General features: G+C 42.0%; 3 protein-coding genes across 4 annotated transcripts; all 3 read left to right on the top strand.

The window, feature by feature from the left end:
- Positions 1-136: 136 nt before the first annotated feature.
- LOC104454389 (phosphoinositide phospholipase C 2) lies at positions 137-5,008 on the top strand. The gene is made up of 9 exons (XM_010069217.3): positions 137-748; positions 1,717-1,913; positions 2,132-2,267; positions 2,341-2,583; positions 2,672-2,910; positions 3,471-3,588; positions 3,934-4,086; positions 4,207-4,293; positions 4,448-5,008. Exons 1-9 carry the CDS (start codon positions 431-433, stop codon positions 4,757-4,759), a joined length of 1,803 nt encoding a protein of 600 aa, XP_010067519.2. The 5' UTR covers positions 137-430; the 3' UTR covers positions 4,760-5,008.
- A 1,704-nt stretch (positions 5,009-6,712) lies between these two features.
- LOC104454388 (zonadhesin) lies at positions 6,713-11,860 on the top strand. The gene is made up of 5 exons (XM_010069216.3): positions 6,713-7,471; positions 7,747-7,858; positions 9,249-9,363; positions 9,977-11,005; positions 11,194-11,860. Exons 1-5 carry the CDS (start codon positions 7,303-7,305, stop codon positions 11,449-11,451), a joined length of 1,683 nt encoding a protein of 560 aa, XP_010067518.2. The 5' UTR covers positions 6,713-7,302; the 3' UTR covers positions 11,452-11,860.
- Positions 11,861-12,422: 562 nt separating this feature from the next.
- LOC104455903 (probable LRR receptor-like serine/threonine-protein kinase At3g47570) lies at positions 12,423-16,425 on the top strand. Of its 2 annotated transcripts, XM_039316337.1 has the most exons (3): positions 12,423-15,226; positions 15,399-15,785; positions 15,914-16,423. In XM_039316337.1, exons 1-2 carry the CDS (start codon positions 13,513-13,515, stop codon positions 15,767-15,769), a joined length of 2,085 nt encoding a protein of 694 aa, XP_039172271.1. In that variant the 5' UTR covers positions 12,423-13,512; the 3' UTR covers positions 15,770-15,785; positions 15,914-16,423. The 2 variants fall into 2 exon arrangements, with proteins under 2 accessions (XP_039172271.1, XP_010068909.3); XM_010070607.3 differs by having other exon boundaries at positions 15,399-16,425.
- Positions 16,426-21,134: the final 4,709 nt, after the last annotated feature.

Genomic DNA, 21,134 nt, shown 5'->3' with positions numbered 1-21,134 from the left:
TTCGCCCCCCTGGACTGGTAGCTTCCACTTCGTTCGGATTGGGCGAAGAGGGAGTGGAGTGGGACCCCATAGGTTGGAAAGGCGGGGCCCACCCCCAATCCTTTATTAACCTTTGCCTTTGCATCTTTCTCGAACGGGAAAGTAATCCGTCTCCCTCCTCAACTGTAAATTGCAATGCAACCTCTCTCTCTCTCTCTCTTCCTAACTTTCTTGCTTCCTTCTCTCGATTCTTGACTCGTCCCCCCCACCATATCCCGTCCCGTCCCGTCCGACAAACGCGCCTCACCCCGTTCTAAAATCACATCCTAACCCGTGCCCCCGCCCATCTCTCCCTGGTTCTTGAAGGTCCTTGCTTTCGCCTTTTCGAGAGTTCGCGCGTTGTTCGGTCGTGTTTCTTGGTTCGTTCGTGGTGTCGTGCGTGGGCGAACCCATGTCGAGACAGACGTACAGAGTGTGCTTCTGCTGCCGCCGGAGTTTCAAGGTCACGGCGCCTCCTGTGCCCGGGGATGTCAAGGACCTCTTCCAGCGGTACTCCGAGAACGGGGTCATGTCCGTGGACCAGCTGCAGCGGTTCTTGATCGAGGTCCAGAAGGAGGGCGGGGCCAGCAGGGAGGACGCGCAGGGCATCGTCGATAGGCTCCGGGACCAGGGGCGTTTCCACATTTTCCACCGGAAGGGCCTCACCCTCGAGGACTTCTTTTCCTACTTGTTTGGCGAGATCAATCCTCCCCTGTCGCCGAATCTTGGGGTACGGCCGCGATCTCTTCAATGCTGCGTGTTTAATTGAATTTCGATTATATCTTTTCCATTAAGTCTTGACGATCGGGATGAGCTTTGCGATTCTGCACCAGCTGAGATATGGGGAGTGGATGGAGAGGCGCGAGACGACATCCTGGAACATAGTAAATAGAATTTCGTTCCGATGCCTAGGTTCTATCTCGTTGCATCATCGAGTATCTCCTAGTTAGACAGAGTGATGTTATCGATTCTTTTTCGTAAATTCATTTCGTCGTTTCTTCTAGAAAACGTGGTCTTGACATTAGCAGCTGTGGCAGAAGCGACTTGATGTAGAAGTTTGTCTAAAGTAGAATTGGCTGAATATTTCCTCACAAGACACAGAAGAAAGATCTAACTTTTTGCCTTTTGTACTGAGTCCATCATTCAATTCATTTAATATCCGAGTACTTTTTTCTTGTTTGGTGTCAGTTCTGATCAGCGGATGGACAATGGCATTCTATAGGAAAGATTACTAATTTCTTTACTTGACATTTGTTAGATTATTTGAGTCATTGGACTGCACTACTAGTGTAATCTTGACAATATAGGGACGCTTAGAATAATTGATATCCTTGTGATTTGATATGGTCCAGCTGTTCGTGTATATATTTTCTCGTGTTCCTGTATTAAGCTTTGCCTTTAATTGTTCCTAGGCCTATTCCCTCTTACATGCACGGAAACCATATCCTAAGAACTGCATCAAAGCCGCAATACGAGAACCAATAAAACGCTAGGAATTCCTGCAATGGGAACAGAAGTTCTTTTCTTCAAGTGTTGTGTCAGAATTGCAGAGCCTGGTGTTGCTATTCTTTAAGCCTTTGACTACATGAAAAAGAGGGAAACTCTTATAGGAAGGATGAACATTGTGTTTGTAGATTAAACTATCACTTTATAATTGATTCTTATAACCTTTTTTTTTTTTCAATCTCTCTTGTTCAGGTGCATCATGATATGAATGCTCCTCTCTCTCATTATTACATATATACTGGCCACAATTCCTACCTAACCGGCAATCAACTTAGCAGCGACTGCAGTGATAAACCTATTGTTGATGCCCTGAAGAAAGGGGTTAGAGTAATCGAATTGGATATTTGGCCAAATTCCAACAAGGATGATGTGCATGTTCTTCATGGAAGGTATGGTGCAAAGTGCTAGTTGAGTTTGGCTACGATGATATTGTTTCTCGAGTGCAATGTAAGAGGAACGATGAGTATAGTGTCTAACGTTGTGCATTTTTTCTCCTGTTCTCATATTTAACTTGTTAGAAGGATGCAAATTAATTGATAACACGTATATATGCGGACATGAACCAACGACTTCCGAGTCCAGCTCATCATGTCTGCTATTTGTGCAGGACCTTGACTACTCCAGTGGAACTTATCAAATGTTTAAAATCTATTAAAGAGCATGCCTTTGTTGCATCTGACTACCCTGTTGTAATCACTTTGGAAGATCACCTTACTGCTGATCTTCAAGCTAAAGTTGCTGAGGTGAGGTTTTGCAATCTTATGAAATTTTAATTCTTCTGTGTCCTGCTTATTTAGTTATCTTATTAATGTCTAGATGGTCACTCAAACATTTGGAGATGTGCTGTTTTCACCCGGTCCAGAGTGCTTAAAGGAATTCCCCTCCCCCGAGTCACTGAAGAAAAGGGTTATTATATCCACTAAACCGCCAAAGGAGTACCTTCAGGCAAAAAAACCAACAGAGAAGGAAGTTGATTCACAGAGAGGGAAGGCAGGAGATGAAGAGGCTTGGGGAAAAGAAGTCCCAGACCTGAGAGAAGATATTTTAAATGACGACAAGGTTGGAACTCTTGTTTATGAAAGATGGTTTAATTTTCATTTTCTTGGATCTTTATATTGATTGTTGCTGTGTCACTTTTTCTGTATAGGATGATGATGATGAAGAAGAGGATGAGGTTGATGATGACGAAGATGATGGTGTAGGTGGAAATAAGCCACAGCAAAAAGCAGCTCCAGAGTACAAGCGGCTGATCGCTATTCATGCTGGAAAGCCTAAAGGGGGATTAGATGAAGGTTTGAAGGTCGATCCCGACAAAGTTAGACGTCTGAGCTTAAGTGAGCAACAGCTTGAGAAAGCTGTTGTCACACATGCAAAAGAAATTGTCAGGTATTATTTTGTACTCTCTACCGTGGATTTTGTGTTGGGCCTGTTATTTGCTGCACAAGATTGACGAATAAATCTTGCATGGTGTTAGAATGTAGAATGGCTAGTTACCGATCATGCAGAACTTTTCACACTTGACATAATATGCTTACAAGTGCTCAGCTTTAAACATGTTAATGTCATGAACTACGAAAGTGGAAGCACACCGTGCCAAGTGATAAATGCGCAAAACGATTGATCAATATTTGAAAACTTAATTATCACTCAGACAATTTGGTATTGTTATGTACTGGATTGGGCAAGTACTCAAAAAAATTGACGACCCTTGGTCTTTGTCAGAAATGTCCCTATTGGCATACGTCATGATAGGTTTTGCTGCCATTAATCTTGTTTTGCCATTTATCCTTTTTCCCTCCAAACTTTCGTGCAACGCTGTAACAAGATGCTGTTTGTTGAAACCAAAGCATCGGTTGTCATAAGATATCAACTTACTGCGAGATGTTTCTCCATCAATTTCATGAATCAAGCATCGCTTCATGTGCCTGATTAATGGCCCACTACAGGTTCACCCAACGGAATATACTGAGAATTTATCCAAAGGGCACACGTATCACTTCTTCAAATTACAACCCACTTATTGGGTGGTCACATGGAGCTCAGATGGTTGCATTTAATATGCAGGTAGTATTTTTGTCTGTCAATCTTCAGATGTTTTCTGTTTACTTATAAGTGAGATCATTTAGATTTGGACAAAGTACTGTGTTCCCCGATCAGGGTTCCTCCTGCCCAAATGTTTGATGAGGAAATGCTCATAAATTCTCGTATGACAATTATTCGAGAGTTAGTAAGTTGTGCTTTGCACATAGTTTGGAGAAGGAGAAGTATTTGGACATGCCGTCATTGTGGAAGCAAGATAGATACTAAGCAAGCTGGTTATACAAGGCTTATTTACATCGTTTATAATTTGCAACTTATATCTAAGAAGATTTAGATAGGCCAATTTGATGCTCTGTAAACTTGATGCAGGGATATGGAAGATCACTTTGGTTGATGCAAGGGATGTTCAGAGCCAACGGTGGATGTGGCTATATTAAAAAACCAGATTTTTTGCTGAAGTCTGGTCCACTGAATGACCTCTTTGATCCAAAATCTCCTTTACCCGTGAAAACAAAATTGAAGGTCGGATCCTTTTTATGTTTGGCCTCTACTATCACTTGCAACCAATCTGTTCAGGCTCATTCTCTCAGTGTGATTCTATTGATGGCTGACCGTACGTTCAATTTTTCTTTTCTTCTCTAGGTGACTGTATATATGGGTGAGGGCTGGCATCATGAGTTCGATTCCACCCATTTCGATTTATATTCCCCTCCAGATTTTTATGCTAGGGTAAGTTAAGAGGGTCTTCATTACTCTTTTGTTGGTAAAGTGCTACAAAAACTCAACCGGGACAAATGGTGCATGCTCCAACCTGCATTTCTGTAATTTACCAATTGATCCGTGTATAGATAGTGTGGTTAAGAAACAAAAATCCTATTTGCAGGTTGGAATTGCTGGAGTTCGTGCTGATAGAGTAATGAAGAAGACAAAGACGCTTGAAGATAACTGGATCCCTGTTTGGAATGAGTATTTCGTGTTCCCGCTTACTGTCCCGGAACTTGCTTTACTCAGAATTGAAGTTCACGAGTACGACATGTCCGAGAAGGATGACTTTGGAGGTCAAACATGCCTGCCCGTCTCAGAACTAAGGAGCGGCATGAGAATGGTATCGCTCCATGATCTTAAAGGAGAGAAGTACAAATTTGTAAAGCTGCTCATGCGCTTTGAGTTTCTCGATCCATCGACTGAGGAATAATGAGGGCGCCGTGACTTTTATGTAAAGCGTCACTATCTGCGTGTTAGTATTCTTGTGCGAGATTGTATGTAGTCTAGTCATGCTTCCATGGGGAATTCGAGTTCACTATCAGTGTGTTAGTAGTATTCTTGTGCGAGATTGTATGTAGTCTAGTCATGCTTTCATGGGGAATCCGAGTTGTAAGATGTGTTCGAAAGCCACAAACCATCTGTTGATATATATAAATTTTTGACTTTGCATTATGGTTAAGCTCTTATACCTGTCCTCTTCCCCTATTCGATGGTGCCATTAGGACTTCTGTACTGCAAGAACTCAGTCATTTTATTGGTAGATTTTAACTTGCGGTTTCTAGTTATAGATCATGCGATGAACCAGCAAAGCAAGTACCGGCAAAATTTGGTCTATGCTATTTCTATTTTGCAGGTCACGTCTTATCGGTGCACACTGATCTCAGGGTTAAATGCTGTCAATACAATCATGTAACGCATCTAAAGATTCAGGCTTTCTCTGATCTAAGAACATTCAAGAAAGTGGATCTTAATCAAAGTTAAGACAGCTAAGGAAGACTAACTGTTCGCCCCTATCTGCCTTTCCAATTACTCCACCGTGGTTTCGATGAAAAGGCCAGGTCGCATTCATGTCTGATAGGCCTTCCTTAACTGTTGCTGGGTCACCATGCTGCAACAAGAAGCAAAAAGCCATGCACATGATTGATGTGTTGCTGCAGGATGCAGCATCCACATCCTTTAACTAGTTCTGGAGCCTCGAGTGTTACTGTCTGCAGAAAGTCAACTGGAGTTCTTGCCAGTAATGTCCCTGTATTGAATTGAGACGTTTGACTAGGAAAGCAGGACCATGAAAGGGGGAATCTTTTTCTCTCATAACACCAATGAGGATTTTCCAACCACCCTGACTCGATCCAATGAACTACGCGTCCATGTGGGTTGTTGCGCTTGTCTTTGTTATTGGCTCTCTGCACTCTGCAGTAGGTTATGAACAAAACATATGAATGATACTCTAAAGTGCTTTGGACCTGTATTTGCTAGCAGTTCTTGGGATTGAATGAAAATTACTTAATGACACATACATTTATACTAATCTTTCCATATAAAAAAAAAACTATTACCACAGAGAAAATCATTAATTATTTATGGGTTTGAACTTACATTTATTGTGCACTTAATCGAGTAGCTCACGAATAATTTGTACGATCACACATATGACTTTTCATTAATTTGGATCTAGTCGCTCCAACGTCAACTTTATCTATAAATCAATAATAGACAATCCGTATCCAAGGTCGAGAGTCTTGCTAGATTCCTTTGATTACAAATGTATATTTTCTTTCTCTGTCCTGACCTAGTATATCTGGGTTTTATTGTCAAATGGCAGGGGAATATATTTTTGTTTTTCCTTATAAATTATAATATCCCATTTCAAAATTATTCGATTTTCGATTCACCGCATTGAAGTTTGAAGCCCCTTTCTGGTCCTGGACGTCTCACCGGAGCCCGAGACGGCCCCCTCAAAATTTGAAAATTCAAAAAGGAAAAAGGGGCCAGAGGACACGAGAGGGGCATCCTCGTAATTGCGCCCCCGCCAAAAGGCAGCCACGGAGACCAGACGACGGCGTTAGCTTCAAGTGAGGAGTCGGGGCAGGGCGGGGGTCGCGATTCCCTGCGCCCGCCGCCACACAAAAGATCCGATCTCAACCGTCCGATTCCCTCCAAATCACCGACGCCCGGGGTCGATCTCCCCGATCGACGGCGCGGATCGTTTCTTCCGTGGGACCCGACGCGACTGGGGTGAACTCGAGGCGCGATGTGATTGTCGCGTCGCAGAAGGAACCCGGAAACCCGTTTCCAACTTTAGCCCTCCGACGATCGCCTAATTACGTTGACCGCCACTTCTCCTCCATTTCTCCCCTCTTCTCCCCCCGTTGCGATCTCCATATTTTTCTGATCCGTGCTCCTTTCTCTCTCTCTCTCTCTCTCTCTAGATTCTATCCTCCGCCATTCTCTCTCTAGGTTGGAGCTCCGCTCGGCGGGAGTGGCGCGTCGACCGAACTGAGCTCGAACCTCTCCGCCTTGCTCGCGGTCCGCTCGCTAGGGTCTTCCTCCAGCTCGTCAGGGCTCGCTCCGAGCTCGGGAGGGGACGTTCTCGATTTGAGCCGGAGAGAGGAAAAGCGCTCGCGAAGTGCCGCGCCGTGGTCCGCCGGTCCGCCGGTTCGCCGCTGGAGTATCGGCGGCATCCGAGCTTGGTCGCAGATCTACAGTTGGTGGTGCTGTCGTCGTTGTTGTCGTGGCCTGTCGACTTTCTGGAGACGTCGGAGTCACGTGTTTGGTGGAGAAATTATTGATAATGGTTGGAGGCGTGGGGGCGAAGCTAAATTAGATTCTTATCTATCGATAGGACTGGGAAGTCAAGCTTAGGTTTTTTTTTTTTTTTTCTTTTTCTTTTTCTGAGGTTTGTTCGATTGGCTGCGAGTCGGGATTTTTTTTTTTTTTTTTGGTTTGGTTTTGTTGTGGAGGCTGGATTTGGTGATGAATCGTAGCTTTAGGGCTCAGGAGTCCCATATGCTGGGGCACCGGCAGCAGCAGATGATGAGGGAGAAGGAGGAGGATCTCGCATTGTTCCTCGAGATGCGGAAGCGCGAGAAGGAGCGCAACGATCTCCTCCTCAACAATGCCGAAGAATTCGATGCTCCGTTAGGTAAGATTTTCTTCCAAAGGGCTGAGATGGAGTTACCGGACTCAGTGTCGTTAATGCAGTGTAAAGCTATGTGTTGGTATCTTTTCTTGGTTAGATGTTTAGTTATTTGTACAGATGCGATTATGTGAGTTGTGCACTCAAGTCTAGCGAAGAGGAAAGCTTACTACTGGTTCATTGCTCTGCTGTTAGTGGTCTATGGGCAGGGCCCTTTTGGCTCATCTGTTGTTTAGTTAAGTTGGGTATCTCGATTTCTCAATTAAGGATTGAACTTGCAGGATCGAAGCCTGGTACTTCTCCCATATTCAACATTGCCCCTTCAGCGGCTCCACGTAAAACTGCCACTGATGACTTTCTTAACTCTGACAGTGATAAAAATGATTATGATTGGTAAGCTGGTGATACTCTTCGCTTCCATTTTTATTTGCTTCTCAACACGACAGAAGATATATGCTACTGTTGATAAATTTTGACATTCTGTTGGGGCCCTTTTTAGCTCCGTTGAATCCTCTTTCTGTAGAATGATTGACACTTTTTTTAACCTATTTGATTGATTTCAACTGCACTAAAAATTCTCAATGCATGTCCATCTTCTCAGTCCACATTTAGTTTGGTAATAGATAAAGCAAAAGATGCTATAAGCTTCTCATAGTCACTTTGGCGGAGTGACTGAATATGATGCTGTAGTGAGTGGAGAACTGTTGAGTTTGCATTGGTGTACATGAGTACCTCCTCGTGACTTTCCCAGAAAATGACTCGTTAATATGAAAAAGGTAAGAAGTTTTCAAAGCAATTGTTGAATGGGGATCCTTTTCTTAAGTTAGAGGAAATATGTTATGGCAGTGTTGGGGATTCTTGGAGCTCTACGGTGACCTTTTCAGTGATTACAGATTAAAGAAAAGGTTTGGTTTTAAAAGATATTTGATAGGTGTTGAATGAAGCAACTTCCAACTTTAGACTCTGGAATTGGGGGAAAAAGATCAAATCCGGGACAATTAATTATTTAGACTTCTCGCTCTTATCTCACATGCTTTCATGATTTGCATATTAGAACCTTGCTCACTTCATACTGAATACTGCACATTTTAGTGAATTGTTCTTGAGCATGCTTTGAAACTGTTTGAGACGTTTTCAGTTTTAGTAGGTAGTTGGAAAGTAGATCTCATAGTTTGATTTCTTTTTCCTTAAATCAAATGGTGTTTCCTCAATGTTATCCCATTTTTAACACAAGTGTATCATAGTATAAGAATGGCCATTTTGCATAGTTATTGTAATCTTTTCCACAAATCTATGTATTGATTTCGTTCAAAACACCTGAATTTCGGGATTTTTATACTCCAATATGTGGCCAATAAGAAAGCATCTTGGAGCTATTTAGGATGGCTTTCAATTGGCTGGTGGAATTGCTTTGTCCTTCGCTTTTCTTGTGAAAGATTAAATGATGCGAAACTTGTATGTCATGACATGCCTACATTTTTTTTCTTATTTGGAGTCCGGAAAGAAAAATTTTGCTGGCTTTTGACGACACACGTTTTAAAACATCTAATAGGTAAAGTAAAAATTACAATTTACAGTTGAAAGTTAACAAGAGGGCAAGATCTTTGATGTTCATTAGCCAGTGAAAAAGATACAATCTGCTTGTTTATTAGAATAATCATTCATTACTCTGATTACTTTAATGTGGTTCTAATTTTATTGAGAATGTAATGTTTCATGAAAATGCTGAGGCATTAGGTTTGGCATCTTAGATTTTTATTGGTTTTCTCTGTATCATTTCTAGGCTTCTGACACCACCTGGTACACCTCTTTTCCCTTCTCTGGAGATGGAATCACAAAAGACTGTTATGAGTCAGCTTGGTACTCCAAAAGCTCGCCCCACGGTGCTTAAATCACGAGTAAGAGCATTTCTTGTTGTTGCATCTGAGATAGTACTCACTTGCATGGTAAATTTCTGTCATATTAGGCTGCACTTGCTTGGTGCTTAATACCAAAAGAAAATTTGGAACTGTAAGAATGACTGGCTTGTGTTAATTTCATTCAATGCAAATCTGCCTGCATATTATGAAGTCCCAATACTGTCTCTCTTAACAACCAGTGGCCCTGAAGCATTTTGCCTTTTGCGTCTAATGATTGATGGTGATGCCTTTTGGACTTAGTTATACATATTTGTTATGTTTGCATATCGAGTTTTTGTATTGTGAATAATTCTTTGATATTTTTGCTTGTAAGCATAGTGCAATTGTATTCTCTATTTTCTTTTACAGCATATTGCATAGATGGAACTGCTAAAGGTATTAGCTTAGGGATGTTCTTAGTTGGTTGTAGATTCCCATTGTGTGTGGGGTACATCCATGCTCTTAGATTTTCACCTTTCCTTACCACAAGATATGTTTCTTAGATTGTCTGCTAATTGTTAATTAGAAGAAATTCTATTCTTAATTATTTTCCTTCTTGAGGGTTAAAAATTGTGCTTGGATTGCTTATTTGGTCATTTGGCCATTTCTTTAGTTGGCGAATTCCATGGTGGAGCCACCTGCAAGAACCAATGTGACATCTAGACAACAAGCTTCCTCTCCTGGGTCAACTGCTTCGGGGGCAGGAATTCGCCGGCCCTCATCTTCAGGGGGTCCGGGATCGAGACCAGCAACACCAACTAGTCGGCCTACGCTTACAATGTCCTCTAGAGCCTCAAGACCTTCAACGCCAACCTCTCGCCCAACCTTGTCTTCAAGTAAATCAACAGTGCCTGCCAAGTCCTCTGTTGCTGCTACTAGGCCTGCAGGTACTTCGACCAAGCCTGCAGTTTCAGCTGCAAAGCAATCAGCTCCTGCCAGATCATCGACTCCATCAAGGTCAACAGCAAGATCTTCAACACCAACCGCCCGTCCCACTGTTAACCCACCAAAACCGGCATCAAGGGCAGCAACACCAACTCGCCGACCATCCACAACATCAACTGGTTCCACTGTATCTGCACCTCCTGCAAAAGCCATGTCCTCTACCATTGCAAAATCTGCTTCAACAACGTCAAGAAATCCAGTGCCTTCACGTGGAACTTCCCCTACAACGAAATCGAGACCATGGAAACCTTCAGAGATGCCGGGTTTCTCTCTTGATGCTCCTCCAAACTTGCGAACAACTCTCCCTGAAAGGCCGCTTTCAGCTACTAGGGGTAGGCCTGGGGCACCCAGTTCTCGATCGTCATCTATTGAGCCTGGTCCAACTACAAGACCACGAAGACAATCATGCTCACCATCAAGAGGGCGCCCTGCCAATGGTGTCCTTCATACAAGTGGAGGCTCTGTTCCTGCAGTGAGTCGTGGGCATCCTAAAATAAATGACAATGTGAGCCCTGTATTAATTGGAACGAAAATGGTGGAAAGGGTAATGAACATGCGGAGACTAGCACCACCCAAGCAAGATGATAAACATTCTCCTCGCAGTAACATGTCTGGGAGGTCGGCTTCTTCACCAGATAGCTCCGGCTTTGGCCGAACACTATCCAAGAAATCCTTGGATATGGCTATAAGGCACATGGTATGTTCCTTTTTTTTCTTTTGCATAACACTGTTAACTAGTTTATTGCTTATACTGCTTGACATGGTTACTCTTTTCAGGCTTCAAGATCATTTCTCTCTTTCCTATCTAATGTTTGACTACTCAGGGCAATGTTTAAACTAAATTGATGTTATTTTGTGATGTGATTGTACTTAAACTCAATCCAGGACATAAGGCGGAGCATTCCCGGGAATTTGCGACCATTGATGACAAATATACCTGCTTCATCCATGTATAGCGTCAGATCTGGGCCTACAAGAAGTAGGACAGTTAGCGTGTCAGACTCTCCACTTGCGACAAGCAGCAATGCCAGCTCTGAAGTGAGTGTGAACAACAACGGTCTGTGCGTGGAGGGGAACGGACTGGATGATGATATTACCAGTGATCGGGATGGTCATTCGCCCATGCGTGGCAGGCGATTGTAGGTAGGTGCAGTGATGAATTGGAGTCATCCATTGTTTTGAATCGGGATCCGCAGGATTGATGAAGAGAAATGTTCCCGGAAAGGACTTCAGGGGGCTTCATGTTGATGGTATAAATTGTACGAGTTGGTTAGGAAGGCTGGCTGTTGAGGGCCTCTTATTGAGGTCCGTGTATTAGTTAATGTCGGCGAATCTAGCTAAACTCTCCTTTTTTTTTATGAACGGGAGTTATGGTGAACAAGCTTTAGAAAACTGTACCCTTCTTGTCGACTTGTTCCTTATTCTCGTGATCATGTAGTTTCCATTGTTTAGGGCGCGTTTTGACATCTACTCACTACTTAGAGCGATGTAAGCTTAGAGAATCTTGATTATGTAAAACGCAAATGGTCTCCTCAGCCGGGCCTTACTCATATATTCACTTTTATTTTCGTCTTCTTCAAGCCAGAGTTTATTGGTTGGTGGAAGAAGGTAGAGCGAGAGAAAATACCTAGTTTTCTCCTTTCTTTTGAATTACAAAAGCTAGTTCGTGGATGAATATTACCCTTAATTCCTTAATATTGGTAGAGATGCGTCAATATTATTTTTGGTCCTCGGAAGAATTTATGACGACCAATTCGAACGGGCAGTTGTAGGTATCCGTCATTAACATCCGGTGCCTACGTGGAGAACAATTTCCAAAATCTAAGTGCTTGGTAAAAATTCTCAGAAATTACTTGCAAAAGGAAACATAGAAGGAGATGACTCAAGTCAATCCGCCACTGATTACTCAAGTCAATCTGCTACTAATCTGTCTATTTTATTCAAATCATGGCACGCTCTTTTCCTATTAATTCTCATTTGCTTGTTGTGGAAAGTCGATTTCAGCCGATGTCTGTCTTCATTAATTCTGCCCTAGAGAGACGGTTAGGAGGAATGTCACATTTTTCTTCATTAAATGGCTTGTGTGAGACCAAAAGAGGAGGCTCTCTCCTAGATCCTCCCCCACTATAAATCTCTTCTCAACGTGGTGGCTAACCCACAGCTAAATTACACATCCCATCTCTCATCCCTTCTTAATCTCCCACTACATAACTTCAGCACACTTCTGCTTTGAGTTATGCAGATCTTGGGCTTTAGTTCTGCAAACTTACAATTTCATAGCTTCATTTTTGCGATTGCTATTGCATCGTGCCTTGTACGAGTCTCCTCATCATCAAATGAAACCGACAAATCCGCATTGCTTGCATTCAAGGCTGGGATAACTGAGGATCCCTTCGGGGTGCTTAGCTCCTGGAATAATACCGTCAACCTTTGCCAATGGTATGGCGTCACATGCAGTCGTCGGCACCCCAACAAAGTCACCGTGTTGGCCCTATATTCCCAGAAACTCTCAGGGTCTATCTCCCCTCATATTGGGAACCTTAGCTTCTTAAGGGTATTGTTGCTCTATAATAATAGCTTTTACCATGAAATTCCTCCGCAAATCGGGTAGTTGCACCGGTTACGCAACTTGTCGCTAGCTGCTAATTCTCTCTCGGGTGAAATCCCCAAGAACATATTAGGTTGCCTCGACCTCCTCCTTGTCAGATTGTCTAGAAACCAATTGAGTGGAGAAGTGCCTCTAGAAATAGGTTCTTTGGCGAAGCTTCGCTTTCTTCATGGAATAGCAAATAATCTAAGAGGAAGTATCCCTTCTTCAATTGGCAACTTATCATCATTGGAGCAGGTTCATCTTTGCCGGAATTACTTAGGCGGGAGTCTTCCTCGGGCTCTAGGCCAATTGACCAAACTATCGACACTTGCTTTGGTACAGAACAGGTTGTCTGGTACGGTTCCACCTTCCCTCTTCAATTTATCTTCGTTGGAAGTATTTGATGTAGGTTATAACCAATTACATGGAAGTCTTCCCACTATAATAGGCTTTGGTCTCCCCAACTTACAATTTTTCAGCATTGCCTCAAACCAATTTGTTGGCTCAATCCCCCCGTGGATACCTAATAATGCTACAAAGCTAAGGATATTCAACTTTCAAGCAACAAACTCTTCGGGAAAGTACCATCTTTTGAAAGTTTGAGTAAACTTCAAATGTTGAACATTCAATTTAATCGCCTCGGAAGTGGGGGATCTGGTGACTTGAAATTCCTTTGCTCATTAACCAATATCACTAGCTTACTTGTCTCAAGTGTTGCTGGTAATAGATTCGGTGGGCTATTGCCGAGATGCATTGGTAATTTCTCCATTGCTATCAAAGAATTATATTTCGGAGGAAATCTTATCATTGGGGAGATTCCTAGAGAAATCGGCAATCTTGTGAACTTGGAGATCTTGGCAATGGAATACAACAGTTTTTCAGGTGCTATCCTGATTGATTTGGGTAATCTTCAAAATCTAGCAATTTTGAGTCTCTCCTATAACAATCTATCTGGGGTAATTCCATCATCTTTGCAGAAGATGAAGCGATTGATTAAATTACTTCTTCCCGGGAATCAATTTCACGGACACATACCTTCACATCTAGATAATTGTAGTCTAATGGAGCTCGATCTTTCTCACAACAATCTCAGTGGTTCCATATTCCCGGCGATTAAAAGTCTCATTTATTTAGATTTGTCTAACAACCATTTGAGCGGGGCCCTTCCGGTGGAAGTGGGGCAAATTGGCCATTTAGATACTTTGAACATCTCAGGCAATATGTTTAGTGGTGAAATTCCAAGCACTCTAGGCGATTGTAATGCATTGGTAGTATTAGTAATGAAGGATAATCACTTCCAAGGATCCATTCCTCAATCAATTAGCTCATTAAGAAGTATTGAGGAATTGGATCTTTCGAATAACAATCTCTCAAGTGAGATTCCGAAGTTCTTAGCGGCATTCGATTTCTTGAAATTTCTAAATTTATCCTATAACAATTTTGAAGGCATGTTACCAACCGAAGGAGTCTTCAAGAATGCGAGTGCCACTTTTATTGCTGGAAACAACAAGATATGTGGAGGAATCCCAGAATTTCGGCGACCTAAATGCGTCTCCGGACACTCCAAGGGCAAAGGAGTAGTTCATAAATTGAAATTCTTGCTCTCTATTATTTTTGGGCTTCTTGGGGTGCTTCTTGTTCTCATTTTTGTGTATGTATGTTGGCTGAAGAAGAAGAAAGCACAAGAACCAACTTCAAGTTCCATAGCTGAGAGCTGGCCAAACTTATCTTATGGAACTCTTCTCAAAGCAACTAATGGTTTTTCTTCAACTAATTTGATCGGTGTTGGTAGTTTTGGATCCGTTTACCAGGGAATACTCCAGGAGAGTGGGACTAATGTTGCCGTGAAGGTGCTTAATTTAATGCGCCATGGCGCTTTCAAGAGCTTCAAATCTGAGTGTGAGGCCCTAAAGTGTATCAAACACCGAAATCTTTTGAAGATACTAACAGTATGCTCAGGTATTGATTATAACGGATATGACTTTAAGGCTTTTGTCTATGAGTTCATGGTGAATGGTAGCCTCAAAGAGTGGTTGCACCCATGTCCAATACCAGCTGATGTGGATGGGCCCTTAAAAATTTTGAATCTCATTCAAAGGATAAAGATTACCATCGACATTGCTTTTGCATTGGAATATCTTCATAACCAATGCCACAACACCATAGTTCATTGTGATCTAAAGCCAAGCAATGTCCTTTTAGACGTAGAGATGGTTGGACATGTTGGTGACTTTGGATTGGCAAAATTCATCCTTGAACCCACTTCTTACACGAACACAAATATAAGCTCAGCTGGTTTGAGAGGAACAATTGGTTATGCTGCTCCAGGTATGTCCCATTGTGTCCTTAGCTCCCTCAAATGAAGAATTTATTTATCACAAAATTGCTGATGCATCTTTTTACAGAACTTTGGACTTCAAAATGAGATTGACTTCAAAATGAGATTGTGCACATGCTATTTTCTCATAATTCAACCATTTGTGGTTCTTGTTAAGTGCAGAATATGGAATGGGAAGTGGGGTTTCCATTGAAGGGGATGTCTATAGTTATGGCATCCTCATGCTAGAAATGTTCACAGGAATTAGTCCGACAGCTGAGATATTCAAAGAAAATTTCAACCTTCATAATTTTGTCGAGGAAGCTTTACCTAAACGAGTCCTAGCGATTACTGATCCCATTCTAGTTCAAGAAGTAGAGAGCAATGCAGGCCAAAGCAGAAAGAGTACAATCCAAAATTGTCTGCTGATGATCTACAAAATTGGGATTGCCTGCTCAGTTGGAGTCCCAAGAGATCGAATGAGCATCACAGATGTGACAGCTCAACTATGTTCGATTAGGGACAGACTTTACGCAGCTGGCTTAGGAGGATAGGAGTTATACTAAAGCAGTAAGTTTTTTTAGTACATCCTGCAAATCATGCCAAACTGAACCAGTTATGCATTGACAAGCACCTGACATTACGCATTTTTTTCTTTTTTCATATCTGGATAAACTCAATTATCTGGTAATGCGAAGATGGAGCCATGAAAGTAATAAAATCATCATGCAGAACCAAAGTGGCTTGGAAAAATAGTGGAGCCATCCGATGAACCAAAGTGGCTTGGAACCACTATGGCATATGGGAACCTTTAGTTAACTCGAATTCAATGACAATGTCTTCGTCCTCCGGGAGGTAGGGAGACGTGGCAGAAGGTCTTCATCTCTGATGCAAATGTGGGACAACTGCTTCTCTAACGTGCTGTGAGGTTGGTGAATGTTCTGATGTAGACTATGAATAGTTTAGACCGTGAAGAACATAGGTGTGTTTCATTATTCCTTTAAGACGAAAGTTGGCATGAGAGAGGAGAACGAAGTATTAGGAATGATGCCGTCATCCATACAGCTGTACTGTATATCCGGATTATTGAAAAGAAAAGGCTTACAGGCAAGCCAGTATATGTCTCTAAAAGTTATCTGAACGATACATTTATCCTTTTCTATCTTTTATGCTAGTTAAATAGTTCAATTATCTATTAATACGAGTAGACATTATGCTGGCACATCCCGCGCGATGTATGTCTAGGGAAAAAGACTACTACGTGAGTTTTTCTGGATACTTTCATGTACGATGCAAACTTAAGTCCTACATTACCTAAATCCTCCACTTGGGAGAGCAAATTATGTAATTGCATCATCTCACCAAGCGGGAATGACTTTCATTGGCAGAAATCTAGTTTTAAGTGAAACATGCATCGCCAACACAAATAACTTGGAAGTAAAGGTAATAGTCATTATCAAATTTATGATGAAGACCAAATCATGATAATCAAGTTCGTCAAATGGATTAAATGAACAAATTTCCTCTCATTAATAGGAATTTCAAGACATTTTAGTCCACTGCACGGACAAAATAGAAAAAAGTCGACTAATCGGATAGTACTCCTCACTCTGCCTTAGAAAAGAATAGGAAGACGGCCATTATATCCATATGATCATTGGCCATAGTTTTTCCTTCCATTTTAATTTTTGGGAATCTTCATCTTAGAAAGCGGAGAGGTCATTAGCTATGCATTTTGCAGAATTCAAAAAGAACTGTAGCAATTTCAGACGGTGTAAGCTTAGACATCTGAAGTTCCGAGTTTCTATCTTTGAAAATTTTTTGCGTACAACTCAAGGTTCTGACTTATTGGCTGTGCACTTCACTATAGATTCTAAAAATTTCCCTTTATTTTCTACTTGCACTAGAGAATCATTGGTACATCACCTGTAAAAAGATGGCGAATCCCTTGTGCGGAAATCATGAAACTGCATAATTACCTCTCTTTTCTGAGAAAGCCTCTTCCGTGGGTACATTTATCTTATTTCTCGTTTTCTCCTATTCTGGTTTTTTCTTGCCCAAACCATTTTCTGAAGAGGAGGTCGTGAATAATATGACCGGCGAGATCCCAAGAGCAATTGAGAATCTCGTGAACTTAGAAAAGTTGTATGAGGATGGCAACGATCTTTCATGTACAATCCCATTTGACTTGAAGAATATTCAAAATCTTATGTATGTCTCTCGATTAACAATCTCTCTGGGGTAACTGCATTTTCATGCAAAAATCTAAGCAAATTGATTTATCTATATCTTGATAGGAATAACTTTCAATGACGCATTCCTCTACATCTAGATAAGTGCTTGCTCAAATAATAAATTTAGAGCAATGTGAGAAACAAAATTGATTTACAAAGTTGGTGTACTTGTCCGTATGGCAAACTTCTGTTATCGTTTAAATTTGGCTCACTCGTTTAAATGCCTAATGCACTTAATAAACCAGTTTTATGAACTAACACTACTGTTTCTAGCATCATTCATCAATGTATAAGGACAAACTAGTTTTTTTTTCATGTTAGCTACTAAGTCCAAAGGAAAACGGAGCATGAAGAAGACCGTTGTTGCCGTGAATGACCAATAGAGGGGGTCGGAAAGTCAGTCGAGGCCATTCAATGAATGTCGGAATACAGACACATGAAGACTCAAAGTCAACGATAAGGTCTTCGCCCTTAGTTGTCTGAGAGTGTCCTGTTGAGAAGATCACCGCCTCTCTCTCCTAGAACTCTCCAGATCTCTCTCTCTGGATTTTCCAGGTTACTCTCTCTCTATTGCCCTAGATCTCTCTCGTTACTCCTCCAGATTTCTCTCCCTCTCTCCAGACAATTCCTCAGCCGCAATTGTTGAGCCAAGTTGCAATAAAATAATAGGAAGAAGATGGTGTGGGAAGTCGGTGGATGTGCCGACTTTGGCTCCTATAAATAGGGGTTCTTGCCCCTTGAGTGTGAAAAGTGTGAGGAGTGTGTGATGTGAGTGGAGTACGTGAGTGTGTGAGTGGGTGGAGTAGGTGACGTGAGTGTAGAGTGAAGTAAGTGAGTGGGTGTGTGCAAGAATTGTGTTCGTGTGAGGTGTGAGAGGTGTATGAGAGTGGTGTGTAAAAAGTTTGTAATATTGCTTATATAAAATCAAGTGATTATTTTACTTGCACATCCACTTGATTTCTCAACAAGTGGTATCAGAGTAGGTCGTTGGAGGCCGTGCGAAGACAGTGGTCGGGGACCATTGTAAGTGAGCAAGGCGATCAGGGATCGTCGAGCCAAGGAGCGAAGAAGCGAAGGACGTTGGAGTTCTACCAGTGCGCAATCTGGGATTGTGAAGTAGGTTGGTCCGGGACCAGGCTTACTTGGTATAGTGCGGGGCATTATACTCAAGTCACCATGGTGGATTTCTCGAGTCCGGTGAACGGGATGGAGAAGCTCAATGACTTTAATTATAATAATTGGAGTACCCGCATGCGGTACTATTTGCTTGGACAAGATTTATGAGATATTGTTGGCGGCAATAACACCACACCACCCACAAATGATAGTGATTTAAGAAAGTGGAACGTCAAGTCAGGTAAGGCTCTTTACGTTCTTGCCGTGACTGTTGATGATGAATTATTGCAACACATAAAAAGTGCGAAGACCCCAAAGGAGGCCTGGGATAACTTGGCGACACTGTTTGCAAGGACAAATGATGCCAAGTTACAATGCCTGGAGAACAAGCTCCTCTCAATCTCGCAACAAAGTATGACGGTAAGTCAATACTTTTCTAAAGTTAAATCTATTTGCAAAGAAATTTCAAAATTAGATCCCGAGAATGCCATCTCTGAGACAAGAATGAGAAGAATCATAATTCACGGGTTAAGGCTGGAATATAATGGTATTGTTACGGCCACTCGTGGATGGGCAAATGAGCCAACTCTAACAGAGTTGGAGAATATATTGGCCAATCAAGAGGCCTTAGATAAACAAATGCCTAAGGTCTCAATTAAGGAGGATGAAAGTGCCCTCTTTAGTAATAAAAGAGGGTTCAAGTGCCAGAATAGAAATAGAGCAGGTGCAAGAGATGGCAAACCATGGAAAGATCATGGAGATTGGAGAAGGCAACCAGAAAAGAAGGGTTATCAGCTAGGGGGAGCTCGTCAAGATCGTGACGACAACAACGATGAAGATAAGAGCAACAAAAGGCGTAGCAAACGGTGCTACGTTTGTGGCAAGGTAGGACATATTGCTAGATTTTGTTGGTACAGGCAGGAAGAAGGAAATGTCGTCACCTCTTGCAAGAAGGAGATTGAAAGTGAAGAAGAATGGGACTTTCAAGTGCCTGTTGCAATGAAGGAACGAGAAGAGCTTGCAACAGCTTGTATAGTTGAGTTGGATGATTCGACGGGTACTATCACGACCTCAAATAAGAGCAAGCTAAGGGACAACTTGAAGAAGCAACTAACAATGCCAACAAGTAGTCATGAAAAGAAATTGCATGAGATGCAAGATATGATAAAGAAGCTGAAAGTTGAGAAGGCAAAGATGGAGAATATGTTGAAGAAAAGAGATGAGATGCTGAGACAGAAGGATCGAGAGCTCAAGGCAAAAGAAAGGAAGCTGGAGAAGTTCCGATGTGAGTTCAAGAAGCTGCAGAAGCCTACTACGACGTTCCGAATTAATCATATCAAAAGAGACAACGAACAAATGAAGGAGAAAAATAAAGTTTTCTTTGAGAAAAGGAGGTCATCTACAACCTACATCCCGTGGTGCAAGGATCGGTGGAATAAGATCAAGGGGAAGAAATTTTATGAGGAAAAGGATCAAGAGGTCTACATTGACGTGCTTCGGATGGGATTGAATCGGTTGAAGCATCAAATGAAAGTCACAAATGAGAGGCTTGATTGGATGAGTTGCAATCTCAAAATTCTTAGAGGAGATATGCTGAATACGAAGACTGAATTAAGTGAGAAGAAGGAAAAAGAGATTAATGGGCAGAATGAATTGGTATTGCAAAAGTTCAAGGATCACAAAACTCTGTGGAAAGACACAGCAGGAGAAGCAACAGAAGATGGAACCATAGAGCCATCCACATATGAGGAAGCTTTACAATATGCTGAATGGAGGGAGACAGTTGAAGAGTCCAAAAGCAATATCAATACGGCTGCTATATCTAAATTAAGAGAGAGTAGTTGGTGAGGGGGAGTGTTGAGAAGATCACCACCTCTCTCTCCTAGAACTCTCCAGATCTCTCTCTCTGGATTTTTCCAGATTACTCTCTCTCTATTGCTCTAGATCTCTCTCGTTACTCCTCCAGATTTCTCTCCCTCTCTCCAGACAATTCCTCAGCCGCAATTGTTGAGCCAAGTTGCAATAAAATAATAGGAAGTAGATGGTGTGGGAAGTCGGTGGATGTGCCGACTTTGGCTCCTATAAATAGGGGTTCTTGCCTCTTGAGTGTGAAAAGTGTGAGGAGTGTGTGATGTGAGTGGAGTACGTGAGTGTGTGAGTGGGTGGAGTAGGTGACGTGAGTGTAGAGTGAAGTAAGTGAGTGGGTGTGTGTGCAAGAATTGTGTTCGTGTGAGGTGTGAGAGGTGTATGAGAGTGGTGTGTAAAAAGTTTGTAATATTGCTTATATAAAATCAAGTGATTATTTTACTTGCACATCCACTTGATTTCTCAACATGTCCTCTGGATAATGAAATAAGCGCGTTCTCGTCAACATCAATCCTCTCTGGAAGTGAAAGTTGGACCCCAGAAACAAGTTGCAAATGCAGATGATAGGCACTGTCAACTTCAGCGGCATCCCTTTCATACGAAATTTCCTCCGCCAACTCCAAAACAATAGCATCAACCTCTTGATGTTCTAGTTCACTAAACAAGGTCGTCTCGGCTCTGCGATCGACAGCCATGAAAGTTT

This window comes from Eucalyptus grandis, chromosome 7, assembly GCF_016545825.1.
Source record: "Eucalyptus grandis isolate ANBG69807.140 chromosome 7, ASM1654582v1, whole genome shotgun sequence".
Lineage (NCBI taxonomy): Eukaryota > Viridiplantae > Streptophyta > Magnoliopsida > Myrtales > Myrtaceae > Eucalyptus > Eucalyptus grandis.
This window is presented reverse-complemented; position numbering and strand designations above follow the sequence as displayed.